Source organism: Carcharhinus amblyrhynchos, chromosome 7 (genome assembly GCF_965287045.1).
Source record: "Carcharhinus amblyrhynchos chromosome 7, sCarAmb.v2.hapA, whole genome shotgun sequence".
In the NCBI taxonomy this organism is placed as follows: domain Eukaryota; kingdom Metazoa; phylum Chordata; class Chondrichthyes; order Carcharhiniformes; family Carcharhinidae; genus Carcharhinus; species Carcharhinus amblyrhynchos.
Genome location: NC_137330.1, coordinates 112,646,943 through 112,666,804, shown reverse-complemented (window position 1 = coordinate 112,666,804; position 19,862 = coordinate 112,646,943). Strand labels below are relative to the sequence as shown.

The 19,862-nt window shown below is 47.9% G+C and overlaps 1 protein-coding gene and 1 long non-coding RNA gene across 3 annotated transcripts in view; both read left to right on the top strand.

The window, feature by feature from the left end:
• LOC145345225 (uncharacterized) overlaps positions 1 to 19,862 on the top strand; it is a 790,615-nt gene that overhangs the window by 735,974 nt on the left and 34,779 nt on the right. The window lies entirely within an intron of this gene.
• fosl2 (FOS like 2, AP-1 transcription factor subunit) overlaps positions 18,327 to 19,862 on the top strand; it is a 30,623-nt gene continuing 29,087 nt past the window's right edge. Inside the window, exon 1 of one of the 2 annotated variants that reach the window (XM_080192969.1) lies at positions 18,327 to 19,453. In XM_080192969.1, the coding sequence (XP_080049095.1) occupies positions 19,346 to 19,453 (108 nt within the window). In that variant the 5' untranslated portion in view covers positions 18,327 to 19,345. The remainder of the gene's footprint in view (positions 19,454 to 19,862) is intronic. The other variant, XM_080192971.1, reaches the window with a different exon arrangement.

The following is a 19,862-nucleotide window of genomic DNA, read 5'->3' as shown; positions in this document are numbered from 1 at the left end:
GAAGAGTGGGGCATAGGAAGATCTGTTGACCTTGGGTGGGATTTTACAATTTTGGGACGGGAGGCTGTAAATTCCCACCCTAAGGGACAATTTTAGCATGGCCAATCCACCTAACCTGCACATCTTTGGACTGTGGGAGGAAACCGGAGCGCATGGAGGAAACCCATGCAGACACGGGGAAAATGTGCAAGCTCCACACAGACAGTGACCCAAACTGGGAATTGAACCTGGGTCCCTAGTGAGAAGCCTGAGGAGCAGATGCCCCCGCTACCCACCACCCCAATGCAGTAATCCCACCATTGCCTACTCATTGCAAACAGCCTGCCCTTTGCAGAACCCATCCAGTCCTTTGTTCTACTGATTTCCTCCACCACATTGCTGTAGAATTGAAAAATCGCTCCTTTAATTTCAGGTGCAATGTATTCCTTTTTCCAACATTATGCACCATCTACGACAGGACAATATAGACACGGTTTCGGAGGAGAGGAGGTGGCAGTGGTTAGTTAGTTTCACTTTACTTTCAAACCAAAACCAGCTGATGCAATGAACCGTTTAACACTTGAAAAACAGATCACAGACGATAACTACTATCTGCAATATCATGATGACTTTGTCATTTGTGTTCTGCAAATGAAGGGTATAAACTTGACTATCTTGCTAAAATGCATGTCAGACACATATTCAATGAAGATGACTTTAAGTGGTAGGTAATCTATCCTGCAAAATTAAACAGTTAATGTACTTTGGATATTACATCAAAGAGGCGAGAGGTGTACTTCCATATTTTTGTGGGACCAGTGTACTCATTGAGAAGATTCCAACCTCAGGTGACTGTCTGTGTGGAGTTCGCACATATCCCCCCGTGTCTGCATGGGTTTTCTTCAGGTGCCCCTGTTTCCTCCCATACTCCAAAGGTGTGCAGGTTAGGTGGATTGGCCATGCTAAATTGCCCCTTGATGTCTCAGGATATGTAGGTTAGGGGAATTAGCCATGGTACATGCATGACTTTACAGGGATAGGGTGGGGGAGAGGGCCTACGTAAGATACTCTGTCGGACACTAGATGCAGACTTGATGGGCTAAATGGCATCTTCTGCACTGCAGGGATTCTATCATTCTATGATGGAAGGTGATACTAGGTTTCCTTGTGAAGAGGGAAGTTGGTGTAAGTTTGAAATAATTATTTGTGTTCTCAGTACTAGGCAGAGGGATCTGGGTGTTACAGGCACACAGATTACTGAAAGTGGCTATGCAGATGGAGAAGGTAGTCAAGAAAGCATGAGGCATGCTTGCCTTCATTGGCCGGGGCATTGAGTTTAAAAATTGGCAAGTCATGTTGCAGCTTTATAGAACCTTAGGCCACACTTGGAATATAGTGTTCAATTCTGGTCGTCACATTACCAAAAAGATGTGGAAGCTTTGGAGAGGCTTCAGAAAAGAGGTACTAAGATTTTGCCTGGTGTGGAGGCATTAGCTGTGAGGAGAGGTTAGAGAAACTTTGTTTGTTCTCACTGGAACGATGGAGGTTGAGGGGTGACCTGATAAAAGTTTACAAGATTATGAGAGGCATAGACAGAGTGGTTAGTCTCTCACTCTCTCTCTCATTTTCTCTCATTCTTTTTCACTCTCTCTCTCTCTCACTCTCTCCCACTCTCTCTCTCACTCTCTCTCTCACTCTCTCTGACTCTCTCCCACTCTCTTTCACCTCTCTCACTCTCTTTCTCTCTCTCTCACTCTCTTTCTCTCTCTCTCTCTCACTCTCTTTCTCTCTCTCTCTCACTCTTTCTCTCTCTCTCTCACTCTTTCTCTCTCTCTCTCTCTCAATCTCTCTCTCACGCTCTCTCTTTTTCCCAGGGTGAAAGAGTCAATTACTAGGGGGCACAGGTTTAAGGTGTGAGGGGCAAGGTTTAAAGGAGATGTACGAGGCAGATTTTTTACACAGAGGGTGGTGGATGCCTGGAACTCGTTGCTGGGGGGTTAGTGGGAGCAATGTGAGTTTTAAGGGGCTTCTTGATAAATACATGAATAGGATGGGAATAGAGGGACATGGTTCCCAGAAGCATAGAGGGTTTTAGTTCAGAGGGGCAGCATGGTTGGTGCAGGCTTGGAAGGCCAAATGGCCTGTTCCTGTGCTGCAATTTTCTTTGCTCTTTTTGTTCTTTGTACTAGTAGCTCACATGTGAACTGGATCTCTTACTGGATGGCATTGTTCTGTTTCCCCTTGATGATGGGCAATTTTTTTTTGGAAATTAAAGCAAACGTTCAAATAGTTAAGCACAATCATAGAGTTTTGAGAGTTCAGAAGAAGGCCATTCGGCCCACTATGTCTGTATGAGTACCATTTGGTCCCACTGATGGACACTTCCTCTCATTTGTTCCTATGTTTCTTTTTCAACTATTTATCCACTTCACTTTTAGAAGTTATTATAGCTTCTGTTTCTACCACTGAATTTAATAGGGAATTCCATATTAGAGCAACCCTGTGCCTCAAACAATTTCTCCCAATCTCCTTACTAATTCTTTTGATGATTATCTTAAATTGACCTAGTTAATGACTTACCAACAGTTGAAGTAGCTTTTTCCTTGTTACCTTTGCAAAATCCCTCATAATTTTGAATATCTCGATTAGACTTCCTCGCAACGGAATTATAAAAGACTTTGGGTGGGATTTTCCGGCTGCACTCATCCCAAAGCCAGAAAATCCCACCCAAGGTCAACGGAGCTTTACATGGTCCGTGTCCCGCCCGCTACGATTCCCGTGGCAGAAAGGATGGGAACATTCCGCTCTTTGTCTCTCCAGACATCCCTCAATTAAAGCTTCTCATCCATGATCTTCTCTTTGTGAATCTATTTTATACCCTTGCTGTGACCCTAATGTCCAACATAAAGTAAAATGCCCCAAAACTAAACAGAATACTTGAAATCCTGCCTTGGCTTGTGAAGTTTAATATTTCCCATTTGCTTTTCCACTCCGTATCCTTATTTATAAGACTTATCCATATACAGACGTGTGGAAATAGGAGCAGAAGTAGGCCACTCAGCCACTCGGGCCTGCTCTGCCATTCAACTAGCTCATGGCTGATCTGTTTGTGTTTCAGGTTTTACATTTCCATCTACTCCCCCGGTAACCATTGATTCCTGTACCTGACAAGAATCTATCTAACATAAAAACAGAGAAAGCTGAATAATCTGAGCGGGTCTGGCTGCAACTGTGGAGAGAGAAACGCAGTTAATGTTTGGAATCCTTATGACCCATCCACCTCATTGAATCCCTACAGTGCAGAAGAGACCATTCAACCCACCCAGTCTGCACCAACTCTCTGAAGGGCATCTTACCCAGTCCCTCTCCCCTTACCTATCCTTGTAACACCACACATTTCCCACAGTTAATCCATCTAACCTACATATCTTGGGACACAAAGGGGCAATTTAGTACGCCCAATCCTAACCTGCACATCTTTTAACTTCTGTCTTAAAAATATTCAATGCCCCCCTCCTCCTGAGGTAGAGAGTTATGAAGTCACACAACCTATTGAAGGAGAAGGTTCTCGTCATATGCATCCTAAAAGGGCAAACCCTAATTTTAAGACAGTGTTCTTTTAATTGAGTTATCAATTCAACCTCTAGTTTCCGAAGATTTATGGTATCTCAATCTCTGAATGTCTCTGTTCATCTACTTGGTGCGATGGCACAGTGGTTAGCACTAGTGTCTTACAGTGTCTTACAGGTCCCTAGTGCCTTACAGCACTAGGGACCTGGGTTCAATTCCCAGCTTGGGTCACCATTGAGTCTGCATGAGTTTCCTCCCACAATGTGAAAGATGTGCCTGGTTAGGTGCATTGACCCGAACATGTGTTTGTTGGAGTAGTGACTAGAGGAGTTTCATTGCAGTGTTAATGTAAGCCTTACTTGTGACTAATAAATAAACTTTACCTATAAGTTTGAACATTTACCATATCTTCACAATTAATGTAATCTGACATCTACTTTTCGAATATGTGTTAAATTTTGCCAACTGTCCACCTGGGGCACATGCTCCCATTAATTTCTGTTCAATATCTAATCAAAAGCTGAATTGGTTGTGTGTTTGCGGAAGCATTGAGTTGTGTAATATCACAAAAGAGAAGCTAAAGGACTCCAGTAAGGTTAATACTGGGTTAATGGTTAAATATAATTGATTTTTTTTAAATGAAGGAGTCAGTCCGTTGAAATTCCTTTCAAAGATTAAATAGATTCTAGGAGACAAGGCAGTTTTTTTTAAAAGTTTTTTTTGCTGGTTATAAATGTTGTTGAAACTTTTTTTGTGTGTTGAGAGTGGGGTCCAACCACAGAGCAGCTGCTAATTGCTTGGACAAGCCATTGAGCCACTGTGTGACTGGAATAGACAAGTTTGCTGAAATACCCCAGATTAATAATTAGCTCGTGTTAATCCAGATCCGTCACTCCTATTGCCTTTCGTAACTCACCCAAACTAGAACTTCTGATAATGTCATCAGCTCTCCCTGGTTAAATAAAATCTGAAGGAGATAGAATCAGCGGAGTAAAAATAAAATAAAACTTACTGGTCCTTACACCTTTAAGCACTTATAGGCTAGTATCATACAACATATCTTCTAGGCTTGAATATCCTCGGTTGATTTATGATCACGTGTAAATAAATTTAAGCTTGCAGCATGCTACTCAATTTAAATAAACTGGTTACATAGAAACATAGAAGATAGGAGCAGGAGGAGGCCATTTGGCCCTTCGAGCCTGCTCCACCATTCATCACAATCATGACTGATCGTCCAACTCAATAGCTTAATCCTGCTTTCTCCCCATAATCTTTGATCCCATTTGCCCCAAGTGCTGTACCTAACCATCTCTTGAATACATTCAATGTTTTGTCTTCAACTAGTTTCTGTGGTAATGAATTCCACAGGCTCGCCACTCTTTGGGTGAAAAAATGCCTCCTCACCTCCGTCCTAAATGGTCTACCCCGAATCCTCAGAGTGTGACCCCTGGTTCTGGACTCCCCCACCGCCAGGAACATCCTCCCTACATCTACCCTGTCTAGTACTGTTAGAATTTTCTAAATCTCTATGAGACACCCCCTCATTCATCTGAACTCCAGCAAAACAATCCTAACCTCATCAATCTCTCCTCATACACCAGTCCCACCATCCCCGGAATCAGCCTGGTAAACATTCACTGCACTCCCGCGAGAGCACGAACATCCTTCCTCAGAAAAGGAGACCAAAACTGCACACAATACTCTAGGTGTGGCCTCACTGAGGCCCTGTATAGATGCAACAATACATCTCTGCTCCTGTACTCGAAACCTCTCGCAGTGAAGACCAACATACCATTTGTCTTCCCTACCATCTGCTGTAGCTACATGCTTACCCACAGAAACGCCTGTTCGGACACACTGAGGGAGAATTCAGCATGGCCAATGCACCAAACCTGAACATCTTTGGACTGTGGGAGGAAACCAGAGCACCCGGAGGAAACCCACGCAGACATGGGGAGAATATGCAGACTCCGCACAGACAGTGACCCAAGCTGGGAATTAAATCCGGGTCCCTGGCGCTGTGAGGCAGAAGTGCTAACCACTGTGCCACCCCAACGTTACAAAGTGCTGTACTTAATCTATATGAAACCGAATTACCAATAAGATGACTTTGAGCATGAAATGAAACAATTAGCAGAGTGCTGCAATGTTTTCTTGCTTGGAGTTGAAAGAGGATAATTAGTTTAGTTTTAAAATTTATTTATTTTTGTCACAAGTAGCCTTATATTAACACTGCAATGAAATTGTTGTGAAAATCCCCAAGTCATCACACTCCGGCACTTGTTCAGACGCTCTTTCAGAGAGTTGGTGCAGGCTCAATGGACCAAATGGCCTCCTTCTGCACTGTAGGGATTCCCTAAAGGATATCAGTGAACCAGAAGGGTTTTTACAACGATCAATGATAGTTTCATGCTCACTGACACTATAGTTAAGAAAGCCCATCAATGCCTCTAAGACCTCAGAAGAATAAGGAAATTTGGCATGTCCACTACGACTCTCGCAAACATTTTCAGATGCACCATAGAAAGCATTCTTTCTGGTTGTATCACAGCTTGGTATGGCTCCTGCTGTGCCCAAGACCACAGGAAACTACAAAGGGTCATGAATGATGCCCAGTCCATCAGGCAAACCAGCCTTGTTCTTCATCTTAGCCTCTGTCTCCTGGTTGTAGTATCCTGGCATACCATGATGTAATGTTCCAGATTGACTTTAAATTTGATTTGATTTGATTTAGTATTGTCACATATTAGTGAAAAGTATTGTTTCTTGCATGCTACACAGACAAACCATACCATTCATAGAGAAGGAAAGGAGAGTGCAGAATGTAATGTTACAGTCATAACTAAAATGTAGAGAAAGATAAACTTAGTGCAAGGTAGATCCATTCAAAAGTCTGATGGTAGCAGGGAAGAAGCTGTTTTTAAGTCCATCATGCAACTCAGCCTCCCATTCATTGACTCTGTCTACACTTCCTGCTGCCTCGGAAAAGCAGTCAGCACAATTAAGGACCCCATGCACCCCGGACAGGCTCTCTTCCATCTTCTTCTGTTGGGAAAAAGATACAAAAGTCTGAGGTCATGTACCAACCGACTCATGGGATATTTTATGTTCACCTAAGAGGCAGGTTAATGCTTGCGCCAGCCACACTGCAGCACTCCTTCATTTCTAAGAATGGATGCATGAATCGGTAACATGCAGTCGAGTTTATGTCCCTTGTTGTTTCTAATAACACCGAGGCCTTGGAATTACACAGCAGATTCGCTATGGGATGCATGAAATTACTTGATCCTTTTTTTAGGGGCGCTAACTTGAATAACTTTGTTAAAACAGCAGATGAACTTCATGTTGTTGTGTTAAGATTTATGTCTGCACAACATATTTCAACAGAGACAGCAAGTGTCCTTGGTAAAGTGAGTCGATAGCTAATGTGGTTCTGTGTAGAGCAAATGACAAGATGTTGAATTTTAACAACAGTGACCACAAAGGCTGAGGGCAGACCTCATAGAGGTCTACAAAATTATGAGAGGTATAGACAGGGTAGACAGTCAGGGGCTTTTTCCCAGGGTGGAAGTGTCAATTACGAGAGGGCACAGGTTCAAGGTGAGAAGGGGAAAGTTTAAGGGCAAAATTTTTTATACAGAGAGTGATGGGTGTCTGGAACGTGCTGCCACAGAAAGTGGTGGAAGCAGACATGTTAGCAACATTTAAGAGGAATCTACATAGATACATGAATAGGGAGAGAATAGAAGGGTAGGATCTGAGTAAGGGCAGAAGGTTTATTTGTAGTTTAGTTAGGGCATCAGGATCAGTACAGGCTTGGAGGGCCGAAGGGCCTGTTGCTGTGCTGTACTTTTCTTTGTTCTTTGTACAAAAGAATTTCAATGGCTGCAGAAGCACTTTGGATGCGAATGCTACGTCTTCCATTTTGAAAAGATGAGTTATAGAGTCTTTGGCTGGATCTTTCCAGCTGTTCACTCCGGCTGGATCTTCTGATCCCATTGACAGCACATACCTGCCGCGAGTTACCCAACGGTGTGGGGTGGAGTCAATGGGAAATCCCACCAACGACCAACGGCACAACAGCTCCCACCGCCGAAAGGGCCAAGAATCCCACCCGAAGGGCAGGATTTTCCAGCTGCGTCACCCCAAAACTGGAAAATCCCGCCCGAGGTCAACAGACCTTTGCATGGCTACCCTCTAACCCTGCCCAATATAGTTCCCGTGGCGGGCAAGACAGGAATAATCCCCCCATAGCCTTCAGCCCATCATGTCTGTGCCTGCCATCAAACACCAATCTGTTCTAAAGTTTATTAGTCACAAGTAGACCTACATTAACACTGCAATGAAGTTACTGTGAAAATCCCCAAGTCACCATGCTCCAGCGCCTGTTCGGGTACACTGAGGGAGAATTTAGCATGGCCAATGCACATCTTTCGGACTGTGGGAAGAAACCGGAGGAAACACACATGCAGACACAGGGACAATATGCAGATTCCGCACAGTCAGTGACCCAAGCCAGGAATTGAACCCGGGTCCCTGGCGCTTTGAAGAAGCAGTGCTAACCACTGTGCCACCTGCCACCCATAATTAATCCCAACCCATAATCTAATCCCATTTTCCAGAACTTGGTCTGTAGCCTTGTATGCTGTATATTAAAAAAAGCAGCATATTAAAAATAAGCAGCAACAAGAATGATTCAAAACAAGTTAATCAGGGGATATTAAAATAGATGGTGCAATTCAAGTGAAGCTTGTGTTTTGTCAGTTCCTATCAGTGGCATTGCTGCAGTGGAGAAACTGTGGCCCTGAATAGACTAGGAAGTAGCAATGGTGAACAGCACCCTATCCCATTGGGGATTATGAATCCCCTTCATCTGTGTTGTGTTATTCCCTCTCTCAAATCAATCTGTCGTAAGTTATAGCTAATTCTCTGTCAGGGCTGTTTTAGCAGACATGGCTACCTGAAAATAGCGATCACTGGCACATAACCTGTCCAGGGACTGAAGGCAAAAATATGCCTTCCATTTCCCGACTTTGTTTTCCATGGCGCAGCTCACGCACAAAAACAAACTAACACAATAATATGTTCAAATGGGAAGAAAATTGGACTCAGTGCTCTTGTCACCTGCAAAACAACAATAAATAATATGCAATCCCCCCCTCAAGCTAAAGGCATGCCTGGTCTAAACTCCCGTCTCATTATAAAGGGCGGGGAACAACACCCCATGTTCTAGCGCACATTCAGCCTTACGCACTTTCTACTTCATTGACTTCCTAGCAAGCCAGCTCTTGCTTGAATCTTTTAAGTGGCTTAAATGGGCCAATTTTGCATGCGTGTGTTTGTTGGGTCACAGCTTGCGTAATGTTTTAAAACAACATAACTCATTTTGGAAAAACAAAAAGAAATTAAACTCACATGATAACTTGCCTCACTTAAACTTGAAAGTTTATTTATTATTGTCACAAATAGGCTTACATAAACACTGCAATTAAGTTATTGTGAAAAGCCCCTCATTGCCACACTCTGTCGCCTGTTCACGTACACTGAGGGAGAACTTAGCATGGCCAATGCGCCAAACCAGCTCATCTTTTGGACTGTGGGAGGAAACCAGAGCACACAGAGGAAACCTGCGCAGACACAGGGAGAACATGTAGAGTCCACACAGACAGTGACCAAAGCAGGGAATCAAACCCAGGTCCCTGGTGCTGTGAGGCAGCAGTGCTAACCACTGTGCTGCTATGCGGTTGTCACTTACTGGGCCAGCATTTATTACCACCCCCCGTTAGACCATAAAACCATAAGATATAGGAACAGAATTAGGCCATTTGGCATCGAGTCTACTCCGCCATTCAAACGTGGCTGATAAGTTCCCCTTTCTCCCACCTTTTCCCGTAACCTTCGATCCCCTTATCTATCAAGAATCTGTCTATCTCTGTCTTAAATATACTCAATGATCTGGCCTTCAAAGCTCAGGTGGCACGGTGACATAGTGGTTAGTACTGCTGCTTCACAGCACCAGGGAGCTGGGTTCGATTCCCAGCTTGGGTCACTGTCTGTGTGGAGTTTTCACATTCACCCTGTGTCTGTGTGGGTTTCCCCTCACAGTCTGAAAGATGTGCTGGTTATGTGCGTTGACACAAACAGTTGCCGGACTGTGGCAGCTAAGGGAATTTTGCAGTAGCTTCATTGCAGTGTTAATATAAGCCTTACTTGTGACTACTAAATAATCTTTAACTTTACAATGAATCCCATAGAATTCATCACCCTCTGGCCTTTGAGAAGGTGGTAGTGATCTGCCTTCTTGAACCACTGCAGTTGGAGATGGACATTGCCTAGCACTCGGATGGTGTGAATGTTACCTATTGCTTACCTGCCAAAGCCTGAATGTTGTCCACGTATTGCTGCATATGGGCATGGTCAACTTTAGAATCAGGAGTTGTGAGTGGTATAGAAAATTATTCAATTATCAGTGAACATCTCCACTTCTGACCTTATGATGGAGGGGAGATCATTGATGAAGCAGCTGAAGACAGTTGGGCCTAAGACGTGAGGAACTCTCACTGTGTGTGATGTTCTGTGGCTGAGAAGATTGACCTCCAACATCCACAACCATCTTCCTTTGTGCTGGTATGACATCAATCAGTGGAGAGCTTTCCTTCTGATTCCCACTGACCTCCATTCTCCTAGGACTCCTTGATGCTATACTCAGTCAAATGCTGCCCTGATGTAAAGGGCAGTCACTCTCGCCTCACTCTCAGCTCTTTTATCCATATTTGTACCAAGACCATAATGAGGTCAGGAGCTGAGTGGGTCTGGAAGAACCCAAACTGAGACAGCGAGCAGAGTATTGCTGAGTAGGTGCCACTTGATAGCACTGTTGATGACCCCTTCCATCATAGAATCATAGAAGCGCTACATTACAAAGGAGGCCATTTGGCCCATTGAGCCTGCACTGACAGCAATCCTACCCAGGCTCTATTCCCCATAACTCACGTATTTACTTTGCTGGACTCCTTGATACTAAGGGGCAATTTAGCATGTCCAATCAACCCAGCCTGCACATCTTTGGAGTGTGGGTAGGAACCGGAGCACCCAGAGGAAACCCATGCAGACACGAGGAGAATGTGCAAATACCATACAGTCACCCAAGGCCAGAATTGAACCCAGGTCCCTGACGCTGTGAGGCAGCAGTGCTAATCACTGAGTCACCATGTTGAAATTCGAAAGGAGACTGATGGGGGGCATAACTGACCAAGTTGGATTTATTCTGCTTTTCGTGGCAAGGACATAAGGCAATTTTCCACATTCTCTGGTCGATGCCAGTGCTGTAGCTGTACTGGAACCAGCTTGGCTAGGGCTGCAGGGTGGATCAGGAGAAACAGTAAGCTGGGAATTGTAGTAAGAGGACAGTCAAAAACATTCAAGACAAACACACAGAGGATGGTGGAAGATTGGAACTCTCTTCCACAAATGCTTAAGCCAGATCAATGGTTAGCTTTAATACTGAGATGCGTGGACTTTTGTTAGCCAAAGGGAAAGGTGGCAAATGTAAGATAGAGAGAGGTCACAGATCAGCCATAGAACATAGAACATTACAGCGCAGAACAGGCCCTTCGGCCCACGATGTTGCGCCGACCAGTTAAAAAACAATGACCCTCTAACCTAAACCAAACCCTTTCCATCTATAAACCCATCCACGGATCTCTTAAACGCCCCCAAACTAGACGCATTTACAACTGCAGCAGGCAGGGCATTCCAATCCCTCACCACCCTCTGGGTAAAGAACCTACCCCTGACAACCGTCCTATAACTACCACCCCTTAATTTAAAGCTATGCCCCCTCATGCTAGCTTTCTCCATCCAAGGAAAAAGGCTATCACTGTCCACCCTATCTAAACCTCTAATCATCTTATATGTTTCAATAAGGTCCCCTCATAGCCGCCTTCTTTCTAACAAAAACAACCTCAAATCCCTCAGTCTCTCCTCATAGGACCTCCCCTCCATACCAGGCAACATCCTGGTAAACCTCCTCTGCACCCTCTCCAAAGCCTCCACATCCTTCCTATAATGTGGGGACCAGAACTGCACACAATACTCCAAGTGCGGCCGCACCAGAGTCTTGTACAGTTGCAACATGACGCTGCGGCTCCTAAATTCAATCCCCCTACCAATAAACGCCAAGACACCGTATGCCTTCCTAACAACCCTATCTACTTGATTCCCAACTTTCAGGGATCTATGTACACATACACCTAGATCCCTCTGTTCATCCACACTATTCAGAGTCCTACCGTTAGCCCTATGATCACACTAAATGTGGGAATGGGTTTGAGAGGTTAAGTAGCTTGCTCCCAGCAGAATCAAGGACCCCATGCACCCTGGGCATACCCTCTTCCACCTTCTTCCATCAGGAAAATGATACAAAGGTCTGAGGTCACAAACTCAAGAACAGTTTCTTCCCTGCTTTCATCAGACTTTTGAATAGACTTACCTTGCATTAAGTTGATCTTTCTCTACACCCGAGCTATGACTGTAACACTACATTCTGCATCCTCTCTATCCTTCTCCCCATGTATTCTATGAACAGTATGCTTTGTCTGTATAATGTGGAAGAATTAATCCTTTTCACTGTGTTCCAATACACGTGACAATAAATCAAATCCTTTTTCCCTCTCTCTTGGTGACAAGGTAGCGCAGCGGTTAGCACTGCTGCGTCATAGCGTCCGGAACCTGGGTTCGATTCCCAGCTTAGCTCACAGTCTGTGTGGAGACTGCACGTTCTCCCTGTGTCTGTGTGGGTTTCCTCCAGATGCTCCAGTTTCCTTCCACAGTCTGAAAGGCGTGCTTGTTAGGTGCACTGGCCATGCTGAATTCTCCCTCAGTGTACCCAAACAGGTGCTGGAGTGTGGTGACTAGGGGATTTTTACAGTAACTTCATAGTAGTGTTAAACTAAGCCAACTTAATAATAATAAATAAACTTAAAACCTTTGATTCCTCTCTCCTGTCAAGTATGACAACATTAGACAGCTTTTGGGACTATTCTGCCTTTATCCATTAACAACTGACAATCATAGAATCCCTATAGTGCAGAAGGGGGTCCATTCGGCCCACCAAGAACTCATAACACCCTGGGAAGGCAAGCAGAGAGTGACATCAACAACATCTCTCTGTGAACCCCAACTATACAATAGGGGTGGCACTGGAGCACAGTGGTTAGCATTGCTGCCTCTCAGCATCAGGGACCTGGGTTCAATTCCTTTGGGTGACTGTCTCTGTGTGTGTGTCTGTGGGTGTGGGGGGGGGGGGGTAGCTGGGAAGGGTGTCTCTCTCTGTGTGATGTGTGTGTGGGGGGAGTTTGTACGTTCCTCCTGTGTCTGCGTAGGTTTCCTCTGGGTGCTCCGGTTTGCTCCCTCAGACAGAAAGACGTGCTGGTTAGGTGCATTGGCCGTGCTAAATTCTCCCTCAGTGTACCTGAACGGGCGCCAGAGTGTGGCAAATGGAGGATTTTCACAGTAACTTTGTTGCAGTGTTAATGTAAGCCTATTTGCGACACTAATAAGCAAACTTGGAAAGAACTGTCCATCACTTCCTGACCGACCTTGTCTGTCTCCATAACAACAGTAAGAAGTCTCACAACACCAGGTTAAAGTCCAACAGGTGTATGTGGTATCATGAGCTTTCGGAGCGCTGCTCCTTGATCACTGTTTGAATTGCGGGGGGGGGGCGCTTTAAGACATTTCATACACATAGGGTGAAAAAGTTGTTACATCAGCGGGATGCAAGCAAAGCACTCAGCTGATGTATACACGAGTTGCATTTTCTCTCTGGGAGTGGAAAATATCGCTCATTGTGTTCTAACCTTTTGCACAAAAGAAATGGTAAAAATAAATGTTTATTTTTAAGCATCGCGTAAATGCTGGGTTTCCAACGCGCGAGAGTCTCTCTCTCTTTCTGCCAACAACCTTGTTATTTTCCACATGGAAACAGACCAGGCAGCATTAAGCAACCTCCCTCTCTCTCTCCCCACTCCACACTGTGGTACGTGCGGTATGTCACTGTACTGCCCAGTAACACCAATCCTGTCACACGCTGGAGCCAAATCTCTCTTTGCAGGGACTTCTGACCAGTGTAGCAGGGGGGAACAGGCATCTGAATGTACATGTTAAAGTCAATAGCCACCAATTTAGTTTGGATACAGTCAAATTGCAGCCACTTTACTGTTTCTGAACCCCTCCCCCTCCATCACAATACATTAGAAGAAAACTGCTTTTAAAACGCACTCATCTATTAATTACAACGCCACCGCCCCCCCCCCCTCCACCTCCCAAAAGTTATTTTCAGAATGGCAAACCCACCTTTATCATCCAACAGCAAGGATCGATTTCAGGAAACTTGAAAGTCAAAACAAAACACACAAAGGATTTTTTTAAAATTCCGGGTAGGTAGTTTTTTTTATATATATATTGAGGGGTAAGAAAGGATTTCGATTACTTGAAAGATGGCAGGAAGCGTCTTTAGATTTCACTCTGGGTGACAGTCACCCTCTCTCCCTCCGATTTCGCTTCGTTTGTGGACGCCATCGTTTAGCCCCCGTCCATCCCCACCCAGCCCCACTCCTTTTGGCTGCCTCGGGTGCTTTGAGCTGGGGAGTGTGGCTGGCGGCACGTTTGACAAGGTTGACAGCATTCTGCATGTTATTTTTGAAAGTGAAATGTAACTTGGTCCCTTGTGTGTTGTGTGTTGTGGGTGGGGAGGGCGGACAGGTTAAACTTCCCCTTAAACTGAAACAGCTCTCCCCTTTATACTCATCCCTTTTCTCTCCCCCCAACACAATGTGGGCACCTTGAGTCTTTTACATGAATTGGGGCGAGCTGGGGAAGGATCCGTGTGTGTGCGGGAGGGGAGGGGTTTGGCGGGGGGAGGGTCTGTGTCTGAGGGGGTTGTGGGGAAGGGTCTCTCTGTGATTTGTGTGTGTTTGGGGGGGAGCTGGGGAAGGGTCTCTCTCTCTCTGGTGTGATATGTGTGTTTGTGGGAGAGCTGGGGAAGGGTCTGTGTGTGTGTGTGGGGAGCTGGGGAAGGGTCTCTCTCTCTGGTGTGATATGTGTGTTTGTGGGAGAGCTGGGGAAGGGTCTGTGTGTGTGTGTGGGGAGCTGGGGAAGGGTCTCTCTCTCTGGTGTGATATGTGTGTTTGTGGGAGAGCTGGGGAAGGGTCTGTGTGTGTGTGTGGGGAGCTGGGGAAGGGTCTCTCTGGTGTGATATGTGTGTTTGTGGGAGAGCTGGGGAAGGGTCTGTGTATGTGTTGGGGGGGTTGCAGGGGAAGGGTCTGTGTCTGAGGGGTTGTGGGGAAGGGTCTGTGTGAGAGGGGCAGCTGGGGAAGGGTCTGTGTGTGTGTGGGGGGGGTTGCAGGGGAAGGGTCTGTGTCTGAGGGGGTTGTGGGGAAGGGTCTGTGTGAGAGGGGCAGCTGGGGAAGGGTCTGTGTGAGAGGGGCAGCTGGGGAAGGTTCTCTTCCTGGTGTGATGTGTGTGTGTGGGGGGGGGGAGTTGGGGAGGGGTCTCTCTGTGTGATGTGTGTGTGGGGGGGGGGGCAGTTGGGGAGGGGTCTCTCTGTGTGATGTGTGTGTGGGGGTGAGTTGGGGAAGGGTCTCTCTGTGTGATGTGTGTGGGGGGGTGAGTTGGGGAAGGGTCTCTCTGTGTGATGTGTGTGTGGGGGGGGGTGAGTTGGGGAAGGGTCTCTCTGTGTGATGTGTGTGTGGGGGGGGAACTTGGGGAAGGGTCTCTCTGTGTGATGTGTGTGGGGGGGTGAGTTGGGGAAGGGTCTCTCTGTGTGATGTGTGGGGGGGGGGAGTTGGGGAAGGGTCTCTCTGTGTGTGTGTGTGTGGGGGGGGGAGTTGGGGAGGGGTCTCTCTGTGTGATGTGTGTGTGTGGGGGGGGGAGTTGGGGAGGGGTCTCTCTGTGTGATGTGTGTGTGGGGGGGTGAGTTGGGGAAGGGTCTCTCTGTGTGATGTGTGTGTGGGGGGGTGAGTTGGGGAAGGGTCTCTCTGTGTGATGTGTGTGTGGGGGGGTGAGTTGGGGAGGGGTCTCTCTGTGTGATGTGTGTTGGGGGGGGAGTTGGGGAAGGGTCTCTCTGTGTGATGTGTGTGTGGGGGGGGAGTTGGGGAAGGGTCTCTCTGTGTGATGTGTGTGTGGGGGGGGGAGTTGGGGAAGGGTCTTTCTGTGTGATGTGTGTTGGGGGGGGTGAGTTGGGGAGGGGTCTCTCTGTGTGATGTGTGTGTGGGGGGGCAGTTGGGGAAGGGTCTCTCTGTGTGATGTGTGTGTGGGGGGGGGAGTTGGGGAAGGGTCTTTCTGTGTGATGTGTGTTGGGGGGGTGAGTTGGGGAGGGGTCTCTCTGTGTGATGTGTGTGTGTGGGGGGGTGAGTTGGGGAAGGGTCTCTCTGTGTGATGTGTGTGTGGGGGGGGGAGTTGGGGAGGGGTCTCTCTGTGTGATGTGTGTGTGTGGGGGGGTGAGTTGGGGAAGGGTCTCTCTGTGTGATGTGTGTGTTGGGGGGGGGAACTTGGGGAAGGGTCTCTCTGTGTGATGTGTGTGTGGGGGGGGTGAGTTGGGGAAGGGTCTCTCTGTGTGATGTGTGTGTGGGGGGGGGAGTTGGGGAAGGGTCTCTCTGTGTGATGTGTGTGTGTGTGGGGGGGTGAGTTGGGGAAGGGTCTCTCTGTGTGATGTGTGTGTGGGGGGGGGGAGTTGGGGAGGGGTCTCTCTGTGTGATGTGTGTGTGGGGGGGTGAGTTGGGGAAGGGTCTCTCTGTGTGATGTGTGTGGGGGGGGGGGAGTTGGGGAGGGGTCTCTCTGTGTGATGTGTGTGTGGGGGGGTGAGTTGGGGAAGGGTCTCTCTGTGTGATGTGTGTTGGGGGGGGAGTTGGGGAAGGGTCTCTCTGTGTGATGTGTGTGTGGGGGGGGGAGTTGGGGAAGGGTCTCTCTGTGTGATGTGTGTGGGGGGGTGAGTTGGGGAAGGGTCTCTCTGTGTGATGTGTGTGTGGGGGGGGAGTTGGGGAAGGGTCTCTCTGTGTGATGTGTGTGTGGGGGGGGGAGTTGGGGAGGGGTCTCTCTGTGTGATGTGTGTGTGTGTGGGGGGGTGAGTTGGGGAAGGGTCTCTCTGTGTGATGTGTGTGTGTGGGGGGGTGAGTTGGGGAAGGGTCTCTCTGTGTGATGTGTGTGTGTGGGGGGGGGGAGTTGGGGAAGGGTCTCTCTGTGTGATGTGTGTGTTGGGGGGGGGAACTTGGGGAAGGGTCTCTCTGTGTGATGTGTGTGTGGGGGGGGAGTTGGGGAAGGGTCTCTCTGTGTGATGTGTGTGTGTGTGGGGGGGTGAGTTGGGGAAGGGTCTCTCTGTGTGATGTGTGTGTGGGGGGGGGGAGTTGGGGAGGGGTCTCTCTGTGTGATGTGTGTGTGGGGGGGTGAGTTGGGGAAGGGTCTCTCTGTGTGATGTGTGTGGGGGGGGGGAGTTGGGGAGGGGTCTCTCTGTGTGATGTGTGTGTGGGGGGGTGAGTTGGGGAAGGGTCTCTCTGTGTGATGTGTGTTGGGGGGGGAGTTGGGGAAGGGTCTCTCTGTGTGATGTGTGTGTGTGGGGGGGTGAGTTGGGGAAGGGTCTCTCTGTGTGATGTGTGTTGGGGGGGGAGTTGGGGAAGGGTCTCTCTGTGTGATGTGTGTGTGTGTGGGGGGGGTGAGTTGGGGAAGGGTCTCTCTGTGTGATGTGTGTGGGGGGGGTGAGTTGGGGAAGGGTCTCTCTGTGTGATGTGTGTGGGGGGGGGGAGTTGGGGAAGGGTCTCTCTGTGTGATGTGTGTGGGGGGGGGGAGTTGGGGAAGGGTCTCTCTGTGTGATGTGTGTGGGGGGGGGAGTTGGGGAAGGGTCTCTCTGTGTGATGTGTGTGTTGGGGGGGGGGGAGTTGGGGAAGGGTCTCTCTGTGTGATGTGTGTGTGGGGGGGGGAGTTGGGGAAGGGTCTCTCTGTGTGATGTGTGTGTGGGGGGGAGTTGGGGAAGGGTCTCTCTGTGTGATGTGTGTGTGGGGGGGGGAGTTGGGGAGGGGTCTCTCTGTGTGATGTGTGTGTGGGGGGGGGAGTTGGGGAGGGGTCTCTCTGTGTGATGTGTGTGTTGGGGGGGGGAACTTGGGGAAGGGTCTCTCTGTGTGATGTGTGTGTGGGGGGGGGGAGTTGGGGAAGGGTCTCTCTGTGTGATGTGTGTGTGGGGGGGTGAGTTGGGGAGGGGTCTCTCTGTGTGATGTGTGTGTGTGGGGGTGAGTTGGGGAGGGGTCTCTCTGTGTGATGTGTGTGTGGGGGGGGTGAGTTGGGGAGGGGTCTCTCTGTGTGATGTGTGTGTGGGGGGGTGAGTTGGGAAGGGGTCTCTCTGTGTGATGTGTGTGTGGGGGGGGGAACTTGGGGAAGGGTCTCTCTGTGTGATGTGTGTGGGGGGGGTGAGTTGGGGAGGGGTCTCTCTGTGTGATGTGTGTGTGGGGGGGGGAGTTGGGGAGGGGTCTCTCTGTGTGATGTGTGTGTGGGGGGGGAACTTGGGGAAGGGTCTCTCTGTGTGATGTGTGTGTGGGGGGGGGTGAGTTGGGGAAGGGTCTCTCTGTGTGATGTGTGTGTGGGGGGGGTGAGTTGGGGAAGGGTCTCTCTGTGTGATGTGTGTGTGGGGGGGGTGAGTTGGGGAAGGGTCTCTCTGTGTGATGTGTGTGTTGGGGGGGGGAACTTGGGGAAGGGTCTCTCTCTCTCTGGTGTGATGCGTGTGTGGGTCTCTCCTCAGCACACACAAGAAGGGAATCCCTCCGTACAGACGTCACGTTAACCAAGGAAACCCACACCTCGCATCATTTGACGCAAATACCCATTTTTAGGCAACATGATACGTCAATGGACGGTACCATCCAGCAGATCTTAGTCATAGAGAGAGAGAAAGAGAAATCAGCACCTCGAACCCATCACATTGACAGATTTACAAATAAGTTCCTCTGGCTTTTTTAAAAAAAACATGCACGGAGCGACAGAAAGGTCAGGGTGGTGAAGTGGCGAGTTTGACTGGGGGCAGCTTGTGTGAAAAGCTGGGTGCTGGAGAAACTAAGCCTATCCTCCCTCCCTCTCTCTCTCTCTCCCTCCCTCACTGGAGGTTGGGCGGGTCCGGCAGCGTTGACGTGAATCCTGAGCTGCGGGTGTGCTGGAAATAAAAAGGAGCAGACTTTTAATACCAGGGCACTGAGTCATCAGCAAACTCGGGGAGACAGGCGAACAGCTAACTCGCAGAACTATTAGACCGAGGAGAGAGAGAGAGAGAGAGAGAGAAGGAGTGGGGGGAGTTACATGGTGAAAAAAAATTATTAGTCACTCACTGCAAGAAAAAAAAGCGAAGCGGACCAGTGAAGAAGTGTGTGAACACAAGAGACTCTTAATTAAAGAAAAAAAATACTCATTAAAAGTTTCATTCTAGAGAGGAGGGGGAAAGATTTTGGACAGGAGGAGGAAGATTCCGGGAAGTTTATGGATTTTTTGCATTGAGGAGGAACCAGAATGAGAGAGGAAAACTTATTCTAACGCTGTGCGGACAGAGACATCTGAAGGAGACACTTTATCAAGTGGGACTGTTAATTGATATTTTGGCTTTGTTTGAGGGGAATTGTATTTACACACACATATATATATGTGTGTATATTTTAATTGAAATATACCGGGGCAAGGAGAAACTACCCAGGAGAAAGAAATTTACCGTCAGTCTCGCTGTAAAAGGAGAACACAAACCCATTCCATTCTGCGGGGGAACATGTACCAAGATTATCCAGTGAACTACGATACATCCTCCCGCGGGAGCGCGTCTTCACCTCAACAGGACAGCGTGTTTGGTAGTGGCAGCCTTGGCAGTGTTTCCCAGGTAAGGGCTGATAGATACCCTGCGGAGAGGGAGAGGGGAGATTCCTTATACCGTATCCCCCTCTTCCTCAAACACATCTCCCTCCCTCCAAAAACCTATTTCGTGAAAGAATATCAGAACGCTGGATCTTTTCCCAAATAGTTTAGTAACAGTGAACCGCTTTCTCTTGTAACAAATTTTTGTTGTTGTTGTTATAAGTATTCGCTGTTTCCCTATGGTGACCTGTTTGTCTGTGTGTGTGTGTGTGTGTGAGAGAGAGAGAGAGGGGGCTTTAGAGTCCTTTATTTCCCCCAGTCTGTGGCGAGTGTGTTTGTTCCCTGGATCCAGTCGGCGGTTGTCTGTGAGAGTTGGGACTGTGTGTGTTTGCCCAGTGTGTTAGAGTGAGGGAGGCTCAGTTAAAACATTGGCA